Genomic DNA, 25,130 nt, shown 5'->3' with positions numbered 1-25,130 from the left:
ACCACCGGCACACAGTGTGCCCCCCCAAACCCACCGCCACCTGTCATGAGGCGCTGCTCTGCCACCGCCCTCCCACCATGAGGCTCCTCTCAGCCCCGCCGCGTGCCCCCGCCCCACACTCACCGTCTCTTCACACCCGAGTACCGACGGCCGTTACCGGTCCGCTCTCCCAGACCCGCGGCCTTAAGATGAGCCCCCCCAGGCAGCCACCCCTCAGCCTCACGGCTCCAGCCGGCCGCGCAGCGCTGCGGAGACAGCTGTGAGCGCAGGTAGGCGACGGGCTCTGCTTTCCCCTCCGCCCTGGGCACGGACTCATCGCCGGGCTTCCCCCCCGCCTCGGCGCCCGCCAAAAGCAGAGCCGCCCGGGGTCCCCTCAGGAGACGTTTCCCTCCCTCACCGCGCTGAGGCGGCAGCCGCCCTCCCCCAGCACCAGCGGAGCCTAAGCAGAGCCCCCTTGCCCACTGCCATGGTCATCTCTTGCCGTGTTTTAAATCTTCACCCGTTATGCAGAAACTAAAACCCTCTTGCGGCTCACCATTACCTAGCCAGGGCCGGGATAAAGCAAAATAGAATGAGGAGGTCCCATAAGGCCCCACCATTTGCATTTTTGCCCATCTACTTTCTCTAAACTGCTGTGTCTGCAGTTCACAAGAAGTGGAGATGGTCTTCTATTTTGTATTCCCTCTTGTTCTCCCATTTGCCAGAGCCCCTAAAGGGCTAAAAATCTCCATAAACCGATTGCACTGTTAGGTTCCTAATGTCACCACTTGCAATCTGGGTATCAGTTTCCTGAGCGACGGCAGTACAAATTGAAAGCTGGCCCAAGGCATGCAAATGTCTTGCATTTCTTAAAACCTGCCTCCTTTTAATTATTAAACCTACACAGCTTTGGGATCCCAGAGACTCTAAAGTCTTACCCTTAGCAAATAAGTGTGTTCACATTTTCTCTCAGACTCTTGCTTATGCTTCTGTGCAATGTAAAACCCAATACTGGTCATGTCACAAGCATGCCAGTTACATGTCCGGTGTGTAATTTATTTTGCGTTCTTCTATAGTAATTTTTGAAGTGCCTTTTGTTCATTAACTTGTTGCTCAGGTCGAGAACCTCATTAAACTCACAAACCTGCCACAGTGTCAAACACGCAACAATGTCACAGTGGCATCAGGCAGCAGGGTTTAGCCCAATTTGCACTCCTGTATCCAGCTTTTTATCTGCATCTCTTTTATATTCAGTTGCACTCCTTTATGTTCAGTGGTACAGCTGCACAGGATCAGAGCCACCTCTAGATACAGTGCAGATACAGACACAGCAGCAGACAACGTTGCCTAACACTATTTACACCTTTATAGTCACTTTGTATTCTGAATGTTTCAAAGTTACCTTTTGATTGGTTATATCAGGCTAATTTTTACAACCTCTTACAAGGTTGCAAAGGATTGTGGTAACTCTTAACATGCCTGAATACATAAACGTATGTTTTGAGGTAGGCTATTTCACTATCCCCCTTTGTGGTCTTGGAAAAAATGCCTATGAATTTTGCCATCCATACATTGAGAATCTAGCAAAGATATATAGTGTATTTATTGCACTAATATTCACAGTCTGTAGCATTGTAAGAGCGTTAACATCTCTACTGCGGGTTTTGTGTATCTAGTAGTAGATCAAAGGTGCCAAGAATCATTTGCTTTTGAATACTGTAAAAGAGGATACCTTGTCTCTTAATCCTATCTCTTATTCAAGATTTATCAGTTGTTGATAGGGAAGTGCCTACTGAATAGGACATGAAGCATTTTAATTAAGGGATGCATAGAGAGCTATGTTAAGTTTCAGACTCAGGACTATATATTAGTCCTTTCCAACTCACAGCTTAGTTCAGTACAGAGAAATCAACCATAATCCCTTAACCTACTCACGCATGTCCACTGTCAAGAACCAAACAAATCAACATTACAAACTTGAAGTTCCTATTTTGAATCTGACTGTATAGTTAAACGAGCATATTTATAAGTTAATTGAATACAGCAGGAAGAGGAATTTTAGGTAGGAGGCCCTACACTGCCTCCATACTCAAGACAGATGGAGAGAAAGGCAAGGCTCCTTTCAAAAGGCACTTTGGAAAAGATAAATAGCCCAGTGGTTCCAAGCTGTTGTCTGGATGGGTTCCTTTCACCAACGGTAAGGGAAAGAACTTAAGAACCTACAGCTGGATAGCGTTAATAACAAGTGAGCATATGCTCTTGCTTAAATTATTGAGCTGCTTTTGTCCAGTCCTTCCCTCCAAATTATTTCATAACATGTATTAGACATTGAACTTTAGTATTTAGCTCTAGCCTGTTACATACACATTTTTAAGACACCAAGGTGTTGCTATGTAATGTTAGAGCTCAACAACTACCACCAGTGCCAAGAAGTACCCCTCTATATGACTCTTCAGCTGCTCATTGTAGTGGTTTTTTAAATTTCACTTTTACATACGTTTGGTATTGACCTCTGATAATGTAAACAACTAGAACATGTCAGCTACCGAAGAGTCTTAAGGCTTTTAACTGCGTGCAGCTGTTTCAAAGTTACACAGCCAAAGTCCAGTAAGTTATGCACCTAGAACTTAAGCCATAATAATCTTGTTTTGTACAGATAATTCCCATAATTCCATTCTGCAAGTATGTGCAGGAGAGCATGCCCTGGAGGAGCAGTCTCTCTGCTTGAGAAAACAGTCATTTTCAGCTAACAGCAGCCTCTGAGATCAAGATTGTAACAAGACATCCTATTAAATAACTGCACTTTGCTGCTTTGTTTGAGGAAGGAGTGTAGTTCCTGTGGTATACCTCTTCCTTCTCCCTAGCTGTAGGCAGCTTCTGGATGCAGGTGGTCTTATCAGATATGAGATGCATCAAAACAGCTTTAGATTGTCATTCAAGATTTTAAGTACGAACCACCACACAAGCCCCTCCCTTCTTTTTTTTTTTTTAAAAACAGCATAAGACGACCAGGTTCTACTGGAAAAGAAAGCATGAAAGGGTACACTGACTAGGTGTGATAGTATGACACACAGGAGAGAGAAAGCTGTGTGACTTAGGCAACAACTCTATACCTACACTTAAGTTCCCTTTCCTGTTTAAGCTAAGCCTGTATATGTCAAAGGCATCTCTGGACAAAGCAAAACCAACTCAAAATAGAAAAATCAAAGCAGCAAACTCAAATGAGTTCATCTATAGTTCATAACCTAAGTGGAGATAAAAGAACTCTGAAGAATCTAAATTGGAGACTTCAACTATTAAGTAAAAAAGTAACATACAGAATAAAAAGGTCAATTCATTTGATGAATCATCTGTTGAAGCCTTAATGCAAATATCCTACTAATTCTTTGCCAAGAATTATGTGGCATTTTAGGATGTTCTTATGATTACATATCAAAATTATACATGAAAATATAAGCAAGCATCCAGGTTCTCATCCAGTCAAAAAGAGAGCTTTTAATACACAAGTTTCAAACTTAAACGCCAGTGTAGCTACAGAGTAACTGTGATCCTCCGACATAGAAAACAACTTTTCACATCCCCAATATGGAGTGCTAATACATCCTTGTCATAAAAGGAATCAATAAAAAATAAATTGTTAATAATTCATTTCAAATTCAAATAAGTTCCAGCACTTCAATAGAATATGTCTGAGAGTCTTTCTGGTGGTTAAGCCTTTGTAGTTCTTGCAAACTTCCTTCAATCTTGTTGAGTTCAGAGTAGAATCGTACCTATTAAGAAGAAAATAAAAAAATAAATTTTAATTCTTTTCTTATATCATTATACTGTGGAACCAGCTGTGGTTCTGCACAGTTTCAGCTTCTTAAACCAAACAAATATACTATGCTTTTGACATTAAAATGAGGAAGAGAGAGGCAAGTGCCATTTCATGCTCAGGAGGAGCATAGAAAGGAGAACACACGTGATTTGATTTACTATATAATTTGTCATTGTCTCATCTCCCCCACCCCCCCGCATGTTAACACATATATTCTTAAATCCATACTGCAATGAATAGTTATCCCCAAAGATGCAACTTACTTGGGCTCTCACAAACTTATGCAGGTTTGAAAGCAACTCTTTTGCTTCTGGTAGCATCACCATAACTGTGAATTGAGCATCAAGTAATAGGCACATCCAATCCATAATCTGAAGAGAAAGAAGAACACTTACACTTTTTGATATGTAAATTGCACACATATTGCTTTAAAAGCTGAACTCCGAACTGTTTAACTTCTAATGTAAAACACATGGTTTAAGGAAGTATATATATTTTCTGATAGTAAAAAGTGTTGTATTACATTCGACTTCATACAGGTTATATTTATAGACAATACTCTATAGAATGAATGTAGATCTCAAGCTGATTTTACATATTCACAACTACTCACTAAGTTACACACCACAGAAATGAAAGGAAGTAGAACTCTTAGAACCAGAGTCTCACCTGACTTATGGTTGGAGAGCGTATTCCAGGAAGAGTGGTATTAATTTTTTCACTGGCTTTCACATACAGGTAGTATAAATACCTGAGAAACAGCTAAAAGCAGAAAAGTCAGAATATTTTTGAAAGACAAACATCTAATAGACTGAGGATTTTTGTCCTGCACACAGCAATGCTTTTAAGGATTTTTTTTTTTTTATTTTTATTTTAAGGCAACATAGATGTCTGTGTACTATGCATTGAAACCTAGTTTTATGGTTTTCCTACACCATCTATAGATAGATGTTTGAGAATTCTCAGCATATTCAGCATAAAGTTACATTCAGGGGTTATCACTGTTTCAGTTATTGTGGAAGTTCAGTTTAACTCAGACACAGACTTTTCTAGGAACTTTGCTAAAGACTGTATCAACATTAATGATTTTAGTCCCAATTACCCTTTAAGCAGCCAACAATAAATTGCTAGTGGTCAGAATCAGGTCAATATCATCTTGTGCTGAGCTTAAGTCAAAGATTTAGTTCTTTCTCCAAAAAAAGAAATCAAGGAATTGCGTCGGTGCTAAGATCAACTTTGTTCTGATGTGTAGGGTTTTTTTCTGAATCACTGTGGAAACCACATACACACTCAGGTACTATGGCATGTGCAATTCTTGAAATTATATTTCAGGTGTTGAGGGACAGGGGAGTTTTGTGTTTTTTTTTAAAACTGGTAGGATCTGAGATTGAATACTGGAGTTTGATTTGTATTACTTTTGGCATTTTACACAGGGTAGAGTTTGTTTTTCATATTTTCTAAACTTCTGTTTCTGATGGAACTGACTAAATTAGCAGGTTTTGTTCCTTTCTTAAGAAGCATCCAAATCAAGAAAAGGTAGTATACTTGCTAACAAAATAGGAATATTTTCAAAGTAAACTGGGTCATAAAGAGAGTTTCTTACATTTTCTAAAATAAGCAAGAAATAATATAAAATAATTAATAGAAGTTCCATATCTATGTGGAAAAATGTGACATACATTAACATTAAATCTTATTAGGCACCTTAAATTCATTTTGATGCATTAGTTTGTGATTCCAAGTCCAGGAAGAGTGGCAAGTTTCTGATATACAATTGAAAAACTCTCTTCCCTTTCCCTCCATGCAAAATAATAAGTGGTTTTAAATTTTTTAATTTTAACATACTTACAACAGCTTGCTGAGCTGGAAGGTTTTTCAGATGAGGCAAAAGAAATGTTTCACTGTAAGCCGAATGGAGAACAGCATTTCTGTGCAGTACAATTAAGGAAATAATATTGCAGGAAAAGATGCCAGTTTCTACAAACCAAGGTGATTTCTAATTGAAATATTTCTCTAGGTTCTTTAAGAGAGGTCTATTTCAGCTTTTTGAATGTTCCTTATTTCTATCATGAAATATATAGAGCAACTGAAACATCACAACACAGATAGCTCAATAAGTTCTGTTTTCTCTAAGTATGTAATTGGCTGATGTGTTGCAACAGGTAAACATCAAAATCATTGATGCTATTTTCTATTGAATAGACAAAGTTTTGTTACACTTTTGCAATAATAGAAGTTTAAATGGGTGTAGATGCTTTCTAAAAGTTAATTGTTTCTATTTATATTCTAAATTTTTCTGCCGAGTAGGAACTTCTCTTAACAGAGCTTCTCACAAGTTTTCAACAATAACAGAAGATAGGTGTTTTAGTAAATCTGAATATAAACATTCACATCACATATAATGTACTGCCTGTCCTTCATTAAAACACAGAGGATACAATAATGCTGCCTTCTGTGGTCCAACAGGGCAGAAATCACCATCGGCCATTGGATAGGCTTCCTTTGTTATTTTAGTATCCCAAACATCTTGTTCCAACTCTGCATTGAAACCATTTTCTACTATTTCAGTCTTAACTTCTTTATTGTTGAATTCAATATCAATGTAACAGATTACAGATTCTAGATTCACATCTATTCTTTGAAGACAGGCTTCACTAATGCTGCAGAAGAAAATTCCAGACATTTAATTATTATTAGCTTTAAAATCAGCAATGCCATTAACCCAACAATAGTACACACTATGAACTCTTTGAAGCTTACCATAAAAGTAAAAACAAACTAAAATATAGAGTTTTGCAGAATGAATAAAGGCCATGAAAGAGCACTTAATATTTTGCAATTATGCACCTCGAACAATACGTACTGCTATTTTATTCCAACAACATTAAGTTACTGTATTATTAGACATTCTGTCATGGGCTGATTTATAACCTAATCAATGTATTCTGACATTAGTGGGACTGCTTCAACCTGTAAGACAGTTATGATTTTCCTAATATTTAGTAATAAAGTATTTGACAATTCTAAGGTATGAAGTGAACAAGATCTCATGTTTCTAATTTAAAAAAAAATAAAGTCTTTTTTGCTCTGAAAGCCTAGAGAAACAATAACAACAGTCTTTTCTTTTGGTTACAGTGCCTACCTAAAAATTCATCCTTTTCAGGATATGAAAGCTGTTTTTGTTGCAAGAAACTTGCAAGAACCCGTCTTTTTTTGTGGGCTTCTTATCCCAGGTAAGTTCCCAATTAAGTCTGTTGCACAGTAAACAGACAGCTGTAACAATATATATAGAAAGATGCAAGTGCTGTTCAAGCCAGCAGTGTCACCAAGAGGCATGTTCATTTGATTACTGTTTACATAGTTTTTAGAATTAACATATGCAACAGACATCTTGTAAAAAGTTTGTCAGACTGCAACATACACTATTCACAATTCAGAACTTCATGTACAGCATTAATTGCTCGTCTAGAAAATTAAAGCCATTCTTGGCAACACAGAACTTTTTATTAGGGTGCTGGGTTTGGTGAAAAAGAAAGAAGAAAAGAAAAATTTAAAAAAAGAGTGATTCCAACTTACCTTAAAAACACTTTCAAGCAAGCATAAGTAATTTCTTCAGGAATATCTGGAAACCGTTGTAAGCAAATTTGTAAGAGATGCACATCTTTTTTCTCCAAAGCAACAGCCATTAAATCTGGACATAAACTGTAAGAATATGAAAAGAATAAGCTGTGTGGTTCACACCCACTGAAAACTACATTGACAGCTAATGCAGAAGTAATTATCTTGTTTTACACAAAAATCCATCTTGAAGTGAACATCTCTGAAGGGTCAGCTGTATCAGAAAACAAGCATAAGCACCTTCAACAGTAATTTCTATTAATTCAAGAGTACTTTATAAAGAACTTGATTTCTACTTTTAAAAAATTTTTAAATAATTTTCCTTACAATTAAAAAAAAAATGCAGAATCATCACCTGTAAGACAAGTCTCGAGTTTGGATTATATGTAGAAGGAAATTTCGAGGGTAGTACGTTGGATTTGTTTTACATCTATTTATCAGAGCAGTTATTACACATCCAATGCTGGCTTGGAAATCTGGCATCTGTGCTTTTGATATCAATTGTCTCAATTCATCTTCAAATACAGTTGTGGAAGCGTCCTGAAAATGACAAGTACTGTGCAACTCAGAAGTACAGTGCATAGATTAGAGAACAGTAACTGTTACTAATCAGACCAAGTAGAAACAGACTTATTTTGGAATTCAAGCTAAAAAAACCTAATTATAAACCCCGCTTATGACTCTGCGTTTCAGTAGTCTCTCTCAAGCATGAAAGAGCCAAACGAGGGTAATTACTCTGAACTTGGGTAAGCAGCATCTTTTAATAATTGCTCAGGGATTATTCACCCGTTAATTCAATAACATTACCAAGGTGTCCAGCCAGAGCAGACCTATGGATACATTCATACAGGAAGGGATGCAACTTGAACTGTCACAACATTTGCAGCAAGTTTTAGAAAGGAACTAAACAGCTTATTACTATATTTGCAGTGGAATTCCTAGCATTCTGACTTTCCAAAATGTCTTCAGTAAAATTAAAGCCATAAATAAGAATCCAGAAAAGCAGAGTCCAGGTGAAATATCCTCCCACCCTATTTACTGTAAGAGAAGATTTTCAGTAAAAATGAACACATTTCTGCAAGTTTTCAGGATTCAGATAGCTATACGCCCTGCATTGTACAGTTCTAGAACACACTCATATGACAAAAACTTTTAATTCCATCATGTCCAAATGCTATTCTAGTACAATACTACTAATAATATCCTCCAAGTCACCTGTTTAAGGCAGCTTTGTCAACTTGACATGTGCAAGAGAACATGGAAAAAGAAAACAGCTTAAGAGACAACTTGAATATTCTGAGAGTGTCTAAACCCCTACTTTAGGATATTTGTTTTACTTACTTTGAGATTTAGTAAGATCTGCCCAACTGATAAGGTATCTGGCTGTACTTTAGTAACGGTGCTCCTCTTTGGTCTTAACTATTACGAAGAAAAAAACCAGTTATTACTTAGCTCCAAAAAGATAGTCTATAATTAACCACTTCAATCAAGAAAACTAGGAACTTCATGTGTCAGTCTGCAGACAGATTATGATTAGTAACTGAGTAGTCTAATTCCAGAAAGTGTTAGAAACAACAAGTGACAAATACAAAGTGAAATTTCCTTCCGAGAGAACACCTGAAAGTAAAAGTAGCAGCATGGGGAAGAGATAAGAGAAACAAAACAGAAAGCTCACGTGCTCCTAATGCCAACTTACTGTCATTTTGGACTCAGATTTTAGAGCTACAGACTGCTGTGACTGAAAGGAAACCACCAGCTCTTCATCTGCAAGGGTGTTCCAGTTTACAAATGAAGACACATCTGTGAACACAAAAGTGGAACTATATGAAGATAACACTTAAAGCACATTTATTAAAGTATGAATATTACATCAACTTCTTATACTAAGATGTGTTTTCTAAAGTATAATGCAAGTCATTTTCTGCCAAGAAAGTTTCCAGTTTCATCTCACCAGCACATAATTTTATGATGCTTTTTGCATACTGTTTTTTCCCCTTAGCCACTGGAAGGAAGAGAACTAGCTTATTACACAATTTATCGTAAGCATTACTTGCAACAACATTTTACTGGTGTAATGCTAAATTAAAGACACTATGACAGTAAAACTTTGAACTAAAGTTTACCCAAAGGTGTGACATTGCCCCATCTAATCACAAACTCTTTGAAAACAATTTATACGAGACAGTACTTCATTTTGATTTCAGCATTCATAGCTAGCATCCCGGTATTTTCACTAATTCCCATATTTGAATAAGAACCCAGTTTAAATGAAGTCACAATAAATTCAGACATTTGTGTGCTCTGGTGTTCTCAGCAACAGAAAATTTAACAGCTAAAAACAGAATGCAGTGTTAGGTTACTTCAAGCCAGTTAGATTAAATTGATTTTATAGCGTTGTACTAAAGTAGTATTTATACAATTTCAGAAGTTTTCCTTTTACAAGATCGTTTCATTTTGATTTAAAAATTCTTACCAGGGGTTTGACTGTCCTTGTGCTTTCCCACTGCAGCTGCCAAGGATGATGTTTCACACTTGTACATAATTACTGTTAGCACTTTCCCATGAGTAAAAAAAAATTTTTCCTCATAACACCACAACTACAAAATATTAAAACATATTGTCAATGAAGAGGTGAGCAGAGAAGCTTCTTCCTGCGCAAGCTGATGTGTAACTCCTTACTACAAAGTTCAACTAAAAGTCAGTGATCAGAGTATTTAAAATTATTTTTGGTAGGCTTAACACTTGTTAACAGACCTTCATTAACTATTGATTTTAAATACAGAAATAAGAAGCGTTCTGTTGAGTATTTTCCAGGCATTCCTTAAAGTACAGTGACTGCTCCAAGGCATTAAGTCCACTTGATAATTTTATTTTTTAAATTCCCTCTTGTGGACTTTCATGACAGAACTAGCCATTCTATTTCACTAGTGCACTTACTACTCACATGTCAGTTTATTTACCACTGACATCTGAACATCTTGAAATGCTGTTTAGGGAGACGCATTTTGGCCATCTCAGTTGCAAACTGAACGGAATAGATGCTGGCTAGGTTTTCTGTTTAATTAGCTATTTCATTTTCACCAAATAATCAAGATCATCAGAAGTGAGAAGGTCGGTCCTGAATTACCAAAGAAATTAACACAAGCCACCATTCTCCTGTTAAATATTCTGACAGAAATTGCTCATCAACTGGTGAGCATTCATTTTATTTCAGAAATTGGCATTCACTGCTCTCCCAGACCCTGAAGCCCACCAGCCTCAGCCTACCCATCACGCCAAGCACACAAAGCTTATGGACCAACAGACTGAAGACTGAGCTCACTTACTTGTCCACTGGTCCCCAGGGGCAGCTCCTTTGAAGTTTGCAAGGTCTGAAACTTCGTGTTCCATATAGTCAAGCACTCTGGGCAAAAGGGGAGAGATGTTACAAACCGTAAAAGCAACATAATCGCTACATTTGCCTTGGCCAAAAACACTTGAGGAAATAGAAATAATGTTTCAAAACAGCTCAGCCAGTAATGTATTGCACATTAGGAATTCACACACTCTGGTTAAATCTCAAGAAAATACTTAAATAGCTTTCCAGTGAGAAGCTTTAAACAAAAAACTGTGGCAAGAGGGAGAGTGGCGAGTGTGGCTTTCAGGCAGGAAGAACATTTTGTTATAAAATGCTACAGTTCAGTGGGTTCCATTTCAGTGATCTTCCACTTCAGAAGTTTAGGCGTGAGGCTAAAGTGTTCGTTTCACTTATTTCAGAGACAGATTTCTTATAGGACATTAGGTCTGTTTCCCCACATAGGTTCTTTTAAAAGTATCCAAGTCCTTCTTTTAACTCCCCTCCACCCATGAATTCTCTTGCTGCATTTTCTCAACTGTTTACAAACAGCATGAAAACAAATACTGAAACACAACAGTGAGCACAGTCCTGCAACCCACTACGCAGTTTACTGGTAAAGGTTATCTTTCAGGGAGTGAAAGGCACAGCTCAACTATGCACTAGTTTCAAGAGCCAAATAACATCTTACTTGCACTATTTCCTCCTTAGTGCTTTGTTTAAGGAAACTTAAGACATCTGATTTTTACAAGTTACCTTTGGTTTCTTCACCAGGTGCAGCTAGACTTCCTAATACTGCAATGTGGTCTTTATCAAGAACAACAAAAGAAGTTCCTTTTAGAACACTTCCAGATACTGAGAGCTTCAGTAGTAGTGACTTGGATAAAATTTGTTCCTCCTCTTCACTACTTTGCTGCAGAGGTATCAGAACCTTGTACACAGAGTCATTGGAATCTGTAAAAGAAAAGCGATGACCCTTCTATCATCTGTCATTGTGGAAAAACTATTTGATACGATACGGCAAGAGGACATACAAAACCAACAAAATCCAGTGAGTGCTAAAAAAAAGAAATCATACAGAATATTTTAAGGACATGTTATGATACAAACCAGCAAACAAAAGTATACCCAGCACAAGATCTGCAAGGTACAAGTAATAACATCTAGGAACAGTCAGTCTTTTCAGCCATTAAAGTACCAAGAAGATTTAATTCCTACTTCTACCACTCGTTGTTTCAGAAATTTTGAAGAGCTAAAAATATTAAACAGTAATTCATAAATATCAACATTTATGTCTTTCCATGCAATTCTTTCTTAGCACATCCCGTTAGAAAATATAACTTACACAAACATAGAAGTGTGATAACTTGATTTTTTATATATGCTGTGAAACTCAATGGTTTAGATGATTCCTGTTGTTCAACCTTGTATTTGTGTAGACTATTCATCTTAAGTTTCTGTACATAGACAAAAAAATCCCCATCCTAAAACAAAAGAGAAAATAAAGTTCCTTTATTTTACATAAAGAAGAAATCAATGAAATTCAGATATTAGTTCCACTTGACTTCAAATGTCAAGCAAAATTAGGAATTTGTGTTTTCTGTGGGATATACAGCCTAATTCAGAAAAGTCTGCAGACTCAGGCACATAAAGAAAATTCTAATTTGATGCAACAAATGGATTCACAGGAAGAAACATTTGCATAAAGACAGATTAATGTATAATTTTTTAACACATTAACTATTTAATAAGTTCTTCAAAGCAAGAAAGTATTTGAGGGAAATGAACAGTCACACAACCATCTACTGTATTTCATCTTAATTGCTCTCTGAAGTTCTAAGAGTCAGGCTCCTCAGCCCCTGAAAGCAACACAACTTCAATTTAACTGCTGTATCAGAAACAATACATATACAGGATCAGGCTAATGATTCCACTAAAAGCTCTTAAAATCCAGTGAAACAGGTGATGGATTTTAGGAAAAGCACTTAGATTTGCTGCTATGAAAGTTTTTTTTTTAAAGAGAAAAGTATTCAACTCACTTCCTCAGTAGCGAAAATTAAGACAGGTTGTTCACCATCCGTAAAGGCTTCACTCCACCTAAAAACCAAGAAAACTGTATGAATGTCTTCTAAATTTTTGGATTATACCTAAACTCAGATCACTGTTCCATAGGCAGCCTCTTATTTTTAGGATATGTATTAACATTTCAAAAACATTTTTTAAAAAAAAGCCCAACTCCAAGATCTTGGTCTTCAGATTTTCCCCAACCCCCTCAAAAAAGTGAACAACTTACATCATCATCAATTCATCTGACCAAGAGGCAAGCTTCATAAAGTTGTATCACTTACTTGATGACTCCGTCTGAGATAATGTTTTCAATTTCTTGTTGTGGGGCTTCCAAAAGGACATCTAAAGTTCGAACACCACCTCCTTTGAATAGTACCACGGGCCCTCCATTGGACAGCGAATGTATTCTGTACACATCAGCTGAAAGCTAGACAGAAAAATTTCAGTGTTCTCCAGTACATTACCTTGAAAGCCAAGTGTTTTACACGTAATGAGTAACAGAAGAATGACAAACCTGTAAGATTCCTAATAATGCAGGCCTAGCAGGGGCCAGTTTTCTGAAATACTATGAATATCTCAAATCACTACCCAACGAAAAGACAGGAAAGCGTCCCAAGCACATCTCTGAATCACATCAGACGAAACATAACTGAGGATAAGGAGTTCCAACAACCATTACACAGCACAGCACAGCACAGCGCCTTGCTTAACACATCCACCAGCAGAACAGAAAAATCTATAACTGAACATAATTCACCATCTTAAAAAAAAGTACTCTGAAACTGTGGACTTGGGATACAAAGCATTTTAAGAGTAATACATTGATGATCAAATCTCTCAGTCCAAGTGGATTCCTTACCATATTCCAGAAGGACAAGTTAAGACAATGGCTAGCTAAAATATAGTGTTACCAGTACTACGAAAATCACCATCTCTCCCCTCCCCGAGGATTCAAAATGTTAACATAAAAGTGAACATATGTAAAAGACTTACCGTTGCTTTAAAAACTTTGTCCAAGTTAATGTCTGTGTTCTTCCATATTCTTAAAACCTTTAAGAGAAGCACCATTTTTTAAGCACAGTAAAACAGTAATATATAGTCTTCTCAGCGGACAAAATACAAGCATGTCCCTGAAACACAGGAAGAAAATATCCAGTAGATACTCCCAGCAACCTTAGTGGAGGCTGACTCAGGGGAAGTTTGCATAGGAAGAAGCTGAAGCAGAGACAACAGGAAAACAAACCAAGCTCAGAAATCTTGAATTGGAAAAAAAGGATAGGAAAGAGTAAGGTTAAGGAAAAAGACACAGCAGAAATCTAAATGAATTCTGATAAGTATTCTTTTTTTCCTTTAAGAAAATATAAAGGATCTCACCTTGTCATCATGAACAGCTATATATTCGTGAGTTTCAAAGTTGCATACAACAGGACATGTGATAATCTGCCCATGTTTAACTGACCAACAGCCTAGCGGCTTCTGATCTGAAACCTAGAAGAGTCAGGACAAAGGCATTGTAATTAAAATATTACTTTAATATAAAAAAATTCAGAGTAACATGAAAAAATTCTACACTAATTAGAATTATTCATTTTCACATGACAAATAACTTTGACCTGTAACAGTTCCATGGGCTTATGCCACAAAGCACAGGTACAATGCATGGCCTTTCCAAAATGAAGACACCGCTTTTAATCACTAGTGTAAGTTACTTTTACTCACTAATACAATCATGCACAGAACACGCCTTTTCTATCCTATTTCAGTGTAAGGTGCTGAGACCAATAAATTCTGCTGTCTAAACTCACATTAGTTGCTATTCACGCCTGGCTGCTCTGAGGGTACTCAAGCCCTCTCCTCAGCCTAGAGCTACACTGGGTGCATTTACCTACAACGTAATGTTCTCCTGTACAGCCTTCTCAGTGAGACTAAACAACCCAAAAAAAGTTGTATCATGAACGCTCTAAGAAACAACCCCTAGCCCCATGAATATGAAAGCCAATTCAAGATATAATATATGCATACATTAAAAGATAATGGAATCATAGAATAGTTCCAGTTGGAAGGGACTTTAAAGACCATCTAGCTCTCACCCCCCCTGCCCTGGGCAGGGACACCTCCCACCACACCAGGTTGCTCCAAGCCCTGTCCAGCCTGGCCTTGAGCCCCTCCAGGGATGGGGCAGCCACAGCTTCTCTGGGCAACCGCGGCCAGGCTCTCACAACCCTCCCAGCAAAGAACTTCTTCCTGAGATCTCATCTCAATCTCCCCTTTTTCAGTGTCAAACCCTTCCCCCTCGTCCTCTAACTCCCCTCCCTGATCAAGAGTACCCCCCAGCTTTCCTTGGAGCCCCTTCAGGGACTGGAAGTGACTCAAAGGTCTCCCCGAAGCCTTCTCTTCTCTTCTCCAGTCTCCCCACAACACAGTAAGAGAAAAGACACCAAAACATACTTTTCGTTTCAAGTGCTACAAACTAAAATTTTTCACCCTCAGCCAACAGGATGGCAGCTGGCACAAAACCGACAGCCGGACAAAACACGTGTCACCCTGGCTACTGTAAGGAAACGTCACCTACCCTGTAGCTTAGGGATGGGAGTATTGCTTGGAACAGGGTCTGGAGAGAGAACAGCAGCGACAGCAGAAATAAGCAAGCAGCCGCCCGGGCCGCCCCTGCTCCGCCGGTGAGCCGGGCAGGGCAGGACCCCTGTCCCGAAGCCCCCGCCTCCAGCCAGAGAGAGGCGCCTCGCGGGGCGGTGCGGGGGGGTGCCCGGCGTTGGCCGGGCCGGGGCAGGAGGGAGAGCGACCCCGAGGCCCCGCCCGGGGACCCTCCCACAGGCCGGAACCCGGCCGGCGACAGCAGCGACGCCTCCCGAGGCCGAGCGGCCAGTGCCGGGTCAGACGTTACCTTGAAGAGCGTGGCCGTCCTGCCGCGGTCAGTGAGCAGGACGTGATCGGGCTCGGGGCCCGGCTCCAGCGCCAGAAGGCCGCCGCCGAGTACGACGCCGCCGCTGGGGCCCAAACCGCACAGCGTGAAGCTCTCGCACAGCGCCGCCATCTTGGCCGGTCCCCACCTCTCGCGAGACTTGGCACGGCGCGTGACCGGGTGGGCGGAGGGGGACAGCGCGCATGCGCCGCTGCCCGCGGCGAGGGGGCGGCGGAAAGGGCCGAGGGCGCTCGGCGGTTTCCGGGCGCGTTGTGAGTGTCGGGGGCCGCCCGGAGCCTTGTCGCGGCTGCCTTTGCTAGCAAAGGACATAAAAATACGACACCTTCTGGATATTTTGAATACTATAAAATCAAAGAAGAGCCATTAATGTTTCAGAAGCCGGTTCCAAACCGGGACAATCAGCAGCGTCTCGTTCGTACGGCTGTGCCCGGTATATTCTGTGCCTGGCCCGAAGGTTTCATCCGGCCCAAGAGGTGTCATTTATATGCAGATTAGCACGAGGATATTAGATAAAAGGCTTCTGCTGTTTTGCATCAACACAATAAAACATTGGTGGTTTTAAGAGTGCTTTAATTAAGTGTATTTCTGCTTTATGTCTCACTTTTATAAAGAACAAAGGGAGGATTTTTTTTCCCTCTGTAAGAGCACAAACCAACTCCACCAGTTTTAATAGTGGTGGGGTAACGGCCAGGTTTTTAACCAATTTGTAATGTATTTGCATGCTTTGGTATTTTGTTTGTGTGCAAATTTTAATGAAGCCCTAGCAATAGAAGCCCAGACTGTAAAAACCATCAAGTCAAACCAAACGAAGCAGTTGCAGCCCGATCATGAGACGTGACGCTGTGCCAGCTGTTGGCCACTGTTGGGTAACACGTGTGGCCAGCACCATCCTTTTGGGGTCTTGCCACTGGCGTATCTGCTTGCTGGAGATTTAATTTCACCTCGTAGAGGACAGTCATGACCTCACCCGGGTGGCAAAGTCCGGGCCAGAGCCCTGCTCTCTGTAGGGCACAGCCCCGCACTTTCCCCAGAGCCCAGGCCATGTGGAGCTGCCTGGTTTCTGGTGGTTTCCACAGTGTGATTTCTACCTTTAATGTTTTCTAGGCCTATGTTTGTTCATTGTGAAGCTGTTGAGAAGCACTTCTATACCAAATAAGCAACCCACCATTTTTCTGGTGCAGAGAAAGCTTTATTTCAGTGGAGTAAGCCTCTCCTTAAAAGCTTAAAGAAGCATTGTACGTGTGAAATTCCTGTAAACTACATGAAATGCCTGGTAGAGAGTGATGGAGGATTCTTACCTTCTGAGAGGTTTGCAGTGGTCTGTTTTCCAATATTTACTACAACACCAGGCTGCCAAACCCTGCACAGAGAATTGGATTCCCCACTGAAAAACTTCCTTGACAACCAAATGGTCATTTACAAGCGAATGGGCCAACACCAGACGGATGGGCACCTGCCTTGATAAAATCTTTTAAAAGCTGAGGCACAACAAAACCAAGCATACCTTGTAAGTGGTTTAAATTTTCCTTACAGAGCCAATTCTCTGTGCTTTTTAATTGTGAGGAAGTGACTTGCAGAGCTGGGGGTAGAATTGTTAATGGATTCATTCCTTGCTAGAGGAGATCTAGTGAAAGAAAATAGCAACAATTGTAAAGAATAATTGTTGGTAGTTTATTTACAACAAAATGCAAGGAAAAATACAATATTAAAAATAATAAATTACTTGGTAAAATCAGAAACTAAGTGATATGAATGAGAAATACAATCATATTCTCCTGCTGAGCCTTGCATTATTTAACATGCAGAGCATTTCAAAACTTGGTCCTGCTTTGATGGTAGTGATGCCTAATCACTAGGTATTGCCTAATGTAGCCATCATTGCTCTAAATAAAAGAAATTTATTACTGGACATTCAGAGTCCGGTCGAATTATCACAGAAATGAAATAAAACAATGAAACCTGTTTTAGTGACACCTCAAAACTACAGGAGATTGTAATTCAAGGACCATGCTGTTCATTTAAAGCAAAACATTGTTAGACTTACTTAGCAATTTTAACTTACACGTGTAAAACCAAGTCCAAACAATGGAAACAGAAAAGCTCCTATTGACAAGATCATGAATTCTCTCTTACTGCACACTAATTCATAAAAAGCATATACATTTGGCTTATTTCAAATGATAGCACATTGTTTTGAAGTCATAGTGCAGCAAGCTTCAAAGCAGTTTTAACGAAATATAGTCATCTTGTTACAAAGTAAAATTCAAGGAACAAATATTTCCATTTCAAAATCTCTACAGCAGCAATGGAAGCAAATTGGCTACTAGATGTCACAAAATCACCTTCCAGAATAATCAAAAAAAAGCCAAAGAATAAGGTCAAATAGTTTCTTTCTATAGGATTTATCCAGTCATTTACAAAATTACCCATTACATTCATAAGAAATCCTATTAAGTATGTGTTTGAGGAATGTGCTGCTCCTCAGAGTCTTTATGGATACCTCCCTTTTTTAGTTTATTAGGAGATCTACCCTTCTAAAGACTGCAGTGAATTGCCAGTTATTTCGTAATGATTGTTCTATATGAAATACATAAAAGTATGAGCAAAGCTGGAAGAAGGTTTTCACAGAAACCCAAACAAACAAATCACATTATTTGCTCTGAACTGTATTCTCCTTGATGGACAATCCCATGCCGAGTCCTAGTGGAGCTGTGTCATGTAATTCTCCAGTCACTGTGGCAGAGAATAGGAATGCGGCTACTGTCCCTATTCAGCTTTGCTGCCTGGCACTATACTTGAAAGATGTACTTGCTAAATAATTACATCATTTATTTTTGCAAAAGAAGCAATGAACACCTGCAAAATGCTCTCTATTTTTCTCCTAATAAACATGTTTGAAAATACAACAGAAAGCACTGTGAAAAAATCAGTAATGAAAACAACACCTTTGCCTCAAGATGTTATACTGAAGTATTTGGACCTTCCTTTTCATTTAATTTTGTGTGGTTTTGTGAGTTTGCTGGGAATATTCTAGAAAAAAGTTACCCTACCTTAAAAAAAGAAACAAACAAACCCCAACCAAACAGAAAAAGATATTTAAAGATCACATTGACCAAGTGGATAAGGACTGGTGGCGAAGGCAGAACAGAGCACAGCAGAGGGTGCTTGAATTGTCAATGGAAAGCCTGGGGTGTTCAATGCAATGAAACATTACAGATCTTGTAATGTGCATTCATTAGGAATCAGCACGGAAGCAATGGGACTCATCATGAGCCTTGCTGTGGCCAATGGTGAATCCAGGCTGTTGGGTCAGTAAATCTGGAAATCCTCAGGAAAAGCACTGCCTGGTGGAAGGGCTACGGCAGCAGCAGCCTTCAGCAGTCAGGCATTTTTTCCATGACATGATCAGTGCCTTTCTCCTACATCTCTGTCATGCAGCTATTAAGGTGTGTCCTGTTCAGGTATGTTAATAGTTTTCATACCTGCTTCATCCCCAAACCTACTTAATATGATAATCAGAGTATCCACATGGAACTGGAAATCAATCAGTTAAATGTGAGTAACAGTATGACTGCTTTGGTCTAATAATCTGTGTCAAACCCAGATGCCCAAACGTATATAGAAACGGTAATATGTAAGCACAAGGGCATTATTACTAGAGCTGAGCAAAATTTTTTTGACAAAGAAAAAAAGTAATTGAAAAACAGATTTTCAGGAAGAGCAGATCTAAACCATTTCTATATATGTTAAATTCAGGAAATGAAAAAATCAGCCCAACAATGCTTTCTGATTTCAAAGATTTGCCTTCTCTGCCAATATTCCAATCTTGCTATCAAATAAATACTAATAAAAATATTAGACCAGTTATAATCATGAATACTTATCCTGCACACTTTTTAAGCTGAAACCATAAACTGTTAGAAAGTTTTGTTTGCCATCACTACAGTAGCTTCTTTTTAAACAAAAAAAATCATCACCCATTAGTTTACGAATCACACAGAACTACTAGCTCTGAGAAGAGAAGCAAAACATGGACAGTAAGTTGGAGAACACATGAAGTCAGACCACAGCGAACCTACAAAGAGCTCCCAGATTTTGCTAGCTACGGGATTTTAACTACCAAACAAATATACACTTGGTTTCAGTGCAGGTTGGCAGCAGAATTACCTCTCCTGCTACTAAAACTACACTATAAATATCACACATTCAACGTAACTTCTACTGGATCTACCGCTGTTGAGAAGTTCAGTGCAGTTAAGCCAGTCCAATCACAGCATTGTGCTGAGAAGATGGCACAAAACTCCTGTCCAGGTAAAGGGCCATCCCCAAACTGATTGTTCTGTGATAGTTCAGCTCTAGAGGACTCTCTGGTTCTTTATCCATGTACCATGTCACTGGTGGTACAAAATACCACCCACTTTGATCACAGGATTCAGGTAATCACTATCATTCCCTGGGGATTGAACAGCATCCTGTTAATGTCTACTACAGCTGCCACAGAGAGAGATACTGCCAGCTTTCATTACACAGCTGTTTGTATGAAGAGAACAAACCCCCCAAATGGGGATCAGTGGGAAAAGTTTCTCACTGAGCTTGCATTTTGAAAAGGAAGGAAGGAAGAGACCACTTTTGCCATTTATTTTTTTCCTCCTTCCACAATCTACACTTCCCTCCCGGGAAACATCCTTTTCTCCATGTTAATTCCTGAGATTGAAAAGTGATTTCACACGCAGACCAGGAAGAGCACTTCCATTTCCTTAATGTTACCCGACACGGGACTGAGCAGCCCCACAATTCATTTGCTTTTTCAAGTGACTGATTTTGTTCACCCCTTCCCTAGAGACAATGGTAAAGTCTGGAACCAGCTTTCTACTAATAAGAGATTGTGCTGTTTAGGAAAGATGTGAGGCAGGAAAGAAAAAGGAGACTTGTCTTTTCTTTCCTTTACATTCAAGGCCTTACAGCGTAACTACCACTCTTCTTCCAGTAAGGAAAAGACAGAATTCATTGGTTTTGCTTCTCAATTGGCTCAATTTAGCTGCTTTTTTTCAGTCTTACATATGGAACACCATTGATGAACACCGATACGGACTCAAGAGGTCACAAAAGGACAGGGGACAGCTATTAAAATACACTATCTACAAGAAATAGGTGGTTTCTTTTACAAATTCTGTGCAAGATAGAAATAGTCCAATGGCCTCAAAGTCAGTATAATTAATTACAATTGGGGCTTCAATACAGTGATATTTTCGGCTTGAAAAGTTTTATGTTTGTTAGGTAGGCCCCAAATCCTGAGTCATATTAAGCAAAATGTGAATCTGAGTGATTGCTGTTGGTGTTCAAGTACAATGAGTTACAGGTCAAAGGTTTACAAATACACAGGAGAAGCCTGAGAGTAGGAAGGATTTTAAAATCAGCTATAAAAGAAGAAAATGGGAGGGTTTTTTTCCTGTTAACCGTGCATTCTAGTTGGCACTGATTTGCCTTAGAAGTCCTTGGCAGCTTTACTAAATACCTCCTCCTAATTATAAATCCTATCACCTAGATGAGGATTTGCAGGTAAATACTGCTACAGAAAGATTTATTTTCTTTTATAGGATTCCCCTCAGACTATTTCATTCTATATCAGTAAGATACACCGTATGGCTTGAAACACTACTTGAGGAATATATAAACTACGTTCTCTTGCATGCACTTCTCTGAAGGTTTTAAGGATCAAGTCAGGAAAGAAGTAACCTTTCCACATCAGTAAGATTATTCTAAGCAAAAAAAAAACAAAACAAAAAACCACCATAACCTTTGTAGAAATTCAGTTACATCACTCTTGCTGTGGTAGACATGGCTTATCAGGAGAAAACATGCTGGGTTAATTTAAAGGTTTTTTTTCGCTGGATCTGGAAGAGTGAGAGTTTCTGGAGCAGATTTTTTCCGAGGCCGGTCTTTGGGAACTGTTAGGAATTCAGGAGCATCTGTGGAGAGAGGAGTTGATGGGGCACTAGATGGAGCACTGCGGGTGGAAGAAGGCATGGAAATGTTAGAGATAGATATTGCAGGTGGGAAAATCCCAATCTTCTTGTTGGTAGCTTCCTGAGTGGCTCGTTCAAACTCTCGGACTTCATCCATTGTCATGTCTTCAACAAGAAGGAAAGAAAGATAAAGGCACGTTAGAATAATTTCAAATTATCATTTCATTTACTCAGTTAACTTACTTCCATCCAGTTTCTAGATCAAGGAATGATTGCTTATCATGCATATCATTAAGTGATTCTCCACATGAGTGCCTTCCTATTCTAATGCGTTGACTGGAGTACAATAAGCAGCGAATGTAAAGAAAGAGAAGTTAAGTGCTGGTTCCTTTTCTACCTGGGCCTGAACTGAATAAAGAGTGCTGCCTCTGTAATTGCAGGAAAAATCAAGCTATTTCACAGGCAGTTAAAGAATACATTTAGATACACAGTCAGCAAGTAGAACTTTTCAGAACTGCAAGCAAAACTGATAGATTGGGGGGTTTTTTGCATGTAGATCATGAGCATCAATGGGTAAAGGGTTGTAACTGGTTTGTTCATCTACTTTAATTATAAAGGGATGAAATATTCTCTCTCCCCTCAAGCACAGCTTCTGTTGACTTCTGGTTGCAGCTGCATCCACGTAACTGAGGCCGTTTTGCTTTTCTACTTATAAAGCCTAAAGGCTTCCCTCTCACTTGGTGAAGCCACACCACATTTTCCGACTTTTCTGTCCAGCATCTGTACTTAAATATTTATGGCCAACTGACAAATCCGCTGCTTAATTCCCTGCAAAATCGAGGCAAAATGAGAGCAGAGGTCAAAACCACTTTGCAATGGAAAATCGGCTCCACAGAAATCTTTAAAAGCAGTGAGAGCCCCCTCCTGCAGGTGACACACGTGTCCCAGCGCTGTGGAAACCCACAAGAGGGCAGAGCGGTCCCACGATAGATGTGGTCCGAGATAAGCCCTGCAAAACTCTTCTGATAAGATCCCAACGAAATGACATCTGCTACAAATGGGTAAATTGAGCAAAAAAATCAGCAAGACTCCTGTGAAACCTCCTGCTTGGTGTCTACTACACACCTGCAAGATGTCTGCTGGGGCAACTGAAATGAATGTCACATTTTTCACTGAACTTCATGTTAAATTTCTAAATTTGAAGTATTTCATTAAACCATTTATAGATTTGTTGAGCTCTGAAAGCTCAAAAAAACCCAGAAATAAAACCACTAGCATTTTAATCAATTTGAAATTCTCACGTGTGGGTGCCTGAGACAGGGCACTGGCAATGGTGCTCACCATCTGCATTAAAAAGTCCTGTACGTTCAGTACCTCCATACTTTGTAATATTCCCCAGCTGCATGCATCTGTAGCCTTGGCTGCAAATGTTATGTAGAAGAAGCTTTATGTTATATTACAACATCATATTGACTAAACAGAAGCGTGCCTGTTGCCAGCTGCCTTCTCTCTTCCCTGCAGATGACATTCCGGGGACCTTTTCAGCCTGTGTTGCCAGTTATTAGGAGTGAGGATGAAGCTATTTTCATGTCTGAGATAAGTGGTGGAAATAAACAGATGGTCTCAGAGGAACTGTACCTACTTGTCTTGGAGACAGATTTGAATCTGTTTTGCTGATTTACATTTTGTTTCACACCCTGTAACAGAGTGTGTTGTGTTTCTGAACTCAAAGGGTTTAAAAGCACCCTGACATCAAAGGGAGCCCATGCATTCATTTCAGCTATTTTGGATTAAGGACTTCTGTAAAATGTGAAAGAAAAGCTGTCTTGGATAAAAGAAAGGGAAAGAGGACAGGAAGATTTCTCAGTTTACTGGCCATTGAAGTGAAGCCTGATTAAAGTCTTGCTAAGTAGCAGCCTCCAGGACCCTTCATTTTAAATTCAGATATGAAATACTTATTGTCCCTTCAGCTGACTTTTGCTATTTAGTGTATACTTGTTTTAAATTCCTGTCTGTTCTGACACACACTCGAGTAAAACAAGTCCTTACCCTGAGCTAAGAAGGCTCAGATTTGATTATTTTTTTTTTGTTAATGGCAAATTCTGTTCTGACCTCAATGGAAATTTTCCCACATGGGAACCAAGTATGGGAGACTTCATTCAAAGCCAAATCCTGGATGCTGAGCCACATTCATAACTGACTCTCAGTTTACAGCTCAGTAACCTGGATGTCAATGGAGCTGCTACGCTACAGACACCAGAATCACCTTCCTTAGATAACATCTGCTCAGGCTGGGGACAATTTTTACTGAGTAAGAGCACAGGAAAGACTTCAGGCCCTTCAGGCCTTGCCCCACACTCATTACATGAGTAGAACCATCACTACAGCACAGTTAGCAGAAATAAAGGAATAATAACATTTCAAAAATAAGTATTACTGCATCTCTTCTATTTGCAGATAGTAATAATTTATAATTTTAGGCCTCTACCTGAGGTGCCCATATTAGGAATTTAAATACTTTATCAAATTTCCAGAATCTGAATCAAAGAACCTACACAGAAACTTGCCCTTCTCCACAAACTGCTGTTATGTACTAAGAAAATACTTCTCACCTTGTTGGTAGCTAATCAATGAGAACATTAAAATTATTTTGAAAACAATGAATATTTCATTAGCTTTTTTTTTTTTTTTCCTGGTGAAGCAAACAATTTTATCAGTCCCATAGAAATTTTCCACTCCCCGTGTTCCTGGCTTTTTGACTGAAGCACTCTGAACTCCTGCAGAATTTAACTACTCAAATAATAGAAAGAAAAAGTCCTATTTAACTTCCTCTTTATGCATCCAACTGAAATTTGAGAGTTGTGTTTTCCTGGAAGACAGGGAGTTGTGTATGAGCCCAACCCCACCCTTTCTTAACAGTGGCACTTTCCAGTGCAAAAGAAACGTTGCACTTCATGGAGAAAGCTTCTGCTCCTTCTGAAGCAAAACCTCCCCAGAATTCCACTGGCTGGCCAGCAAGATCAGTTGGTTGTTCTTCTCTGATCTGTGCAGGTGTATTAGCTGAGGATGGGCAATATGTTTTAAAAATTGACATACTCTTGCTTGGGCATGGCTCTCTATCTCATCCACAGTAGATGAATGTTGGTTGCAAACTTTAATGTTGGTTTTTTCATGCATATTTTTCTCGTATTCTCGAACATCATCCATAGTCATATCTGTAAAAAGTTCAAAATTGTTGATATTTTCCATTGATTCAGTGCACACTTTATTATTTTTTTTTCCTTAAAGGAGGAGGTTCTAGTAACACATAGTCTTTCAGCAGAAGCCAAAAAAAGATTTAAGAAAAGCAGGGAGCAACTAACTTTATGTAAATGGACTCATAAAGGTAGTTATATCAGCCAAGGAAGG

At 39.2% G+C, this 25,130-nt stretch overlaps 2 protein-coding genes across 7 annotated transcripts in view; both read right to left on the bottom strand.

Annotated features, from left to right (window-relative positions):
- Nucleotides 1-3,448: 3,448 nt before the first annotated feature.
- On the bottom strand, nucleotides 3,449-16,080 carry NOL11 (nucleolar protein 11). Of its 2 annotated transcripts, XM_014952226.1 has the most exons (18): nucleotides 15,718-16,080; nucleotides 14,190-14,303; nucleotides 13,809-13,865; nucleotides 13,097-13,242; nucleotides 12,788-12,845; nucleotides 12,094-12,232; nucleotides 11,505-11,702; nucleotides 10,741-10,817; nucleotides 9,888-10,011; nucleotides 9,111-9,214; nucleotides 8,756-8,833; nucleotides 7,770-7,954; nucleotides 7,373-7,498; nucleotides 6,235-6,456; nucleotides 5,646-5,724; nucleotides 4,466-4,558; nucleotides 4,060-4,167; nucleotides 3,449-3,749 (listed from the first exon to the last, which is right to left on the bottom strand). In XM_014952226.1, exons 1-18 carry the CDS (start codon nucleotides 16,063-16,065, stop codon nucleotides 3,636-3,638), a joined length of 2,370 nt encoding a protein of 789 aa, XP_014807712.1. In that variant the 5' UTR covers nucleotides 16,066-16,080; the 3' UTR covers nucleotides 3,449-3,635. The 2 variants fall into 2 exon arrangements, with proteins under 2 accessions (XP_014807712.1, XP_014807713.1); XM_014952227.1 differs by lacking the exon at nucleotides 15,718-16,080 and having other exon boundaries at nucleotides 13,809-13,945; nucleotides 14,190-14,261.
- A 1,323-nt stretch (nucleotides 16,081-17,403) lies between these two features.
- PITPNC1 (phosphatidylinositol transfer protein, cytoplasmic 1) overlaps nucleotides 17,404-25,130 on the bottom strand; it is an 82,710-nt gene continuing 74,983 nt past the window's right edge. For 3 of the 5 annotated variants that reach the window (XM_014952237.1, XM_014952235.1, XM_014952236.1), the window contains exon 9: nucleotides 17,404-21,887. In XM_014952237.1, coding sequence (XP_014807723.1) covers nucleotides 21,628-21,887 — 260 coding nt within the window. In that variant the 3' untranslated portion in view covers nucleotides 17,404-21,627. Of the gene's footprint in view, nucleotides 21,888-24,818; nucleotides 24,938-25,130 lie in introns of those variants that run through there. The other 2 variants (XM_014952239.1, XM_014952240.1) reach the window with 2 other exon arrangements.

This window comes from Calidris pugnax, unplaced genomic scaffold, assembly GCF_001431845.1.
Source record: "Calidris pugnax isolate Ruff unplaced genomic scaffold, ASM143184v1 scaffold206, whole genome shotgun sequence".
Taxonomy (NCBI): Eukaryota; Metazoa; Chordata; class Aves; order Charadriiformes; family Scolopacidae; genus Calidris; species Calidris pugnax.
This window is presented reverse-complemented; position numbering and strand designations above follow the sequence as displayed.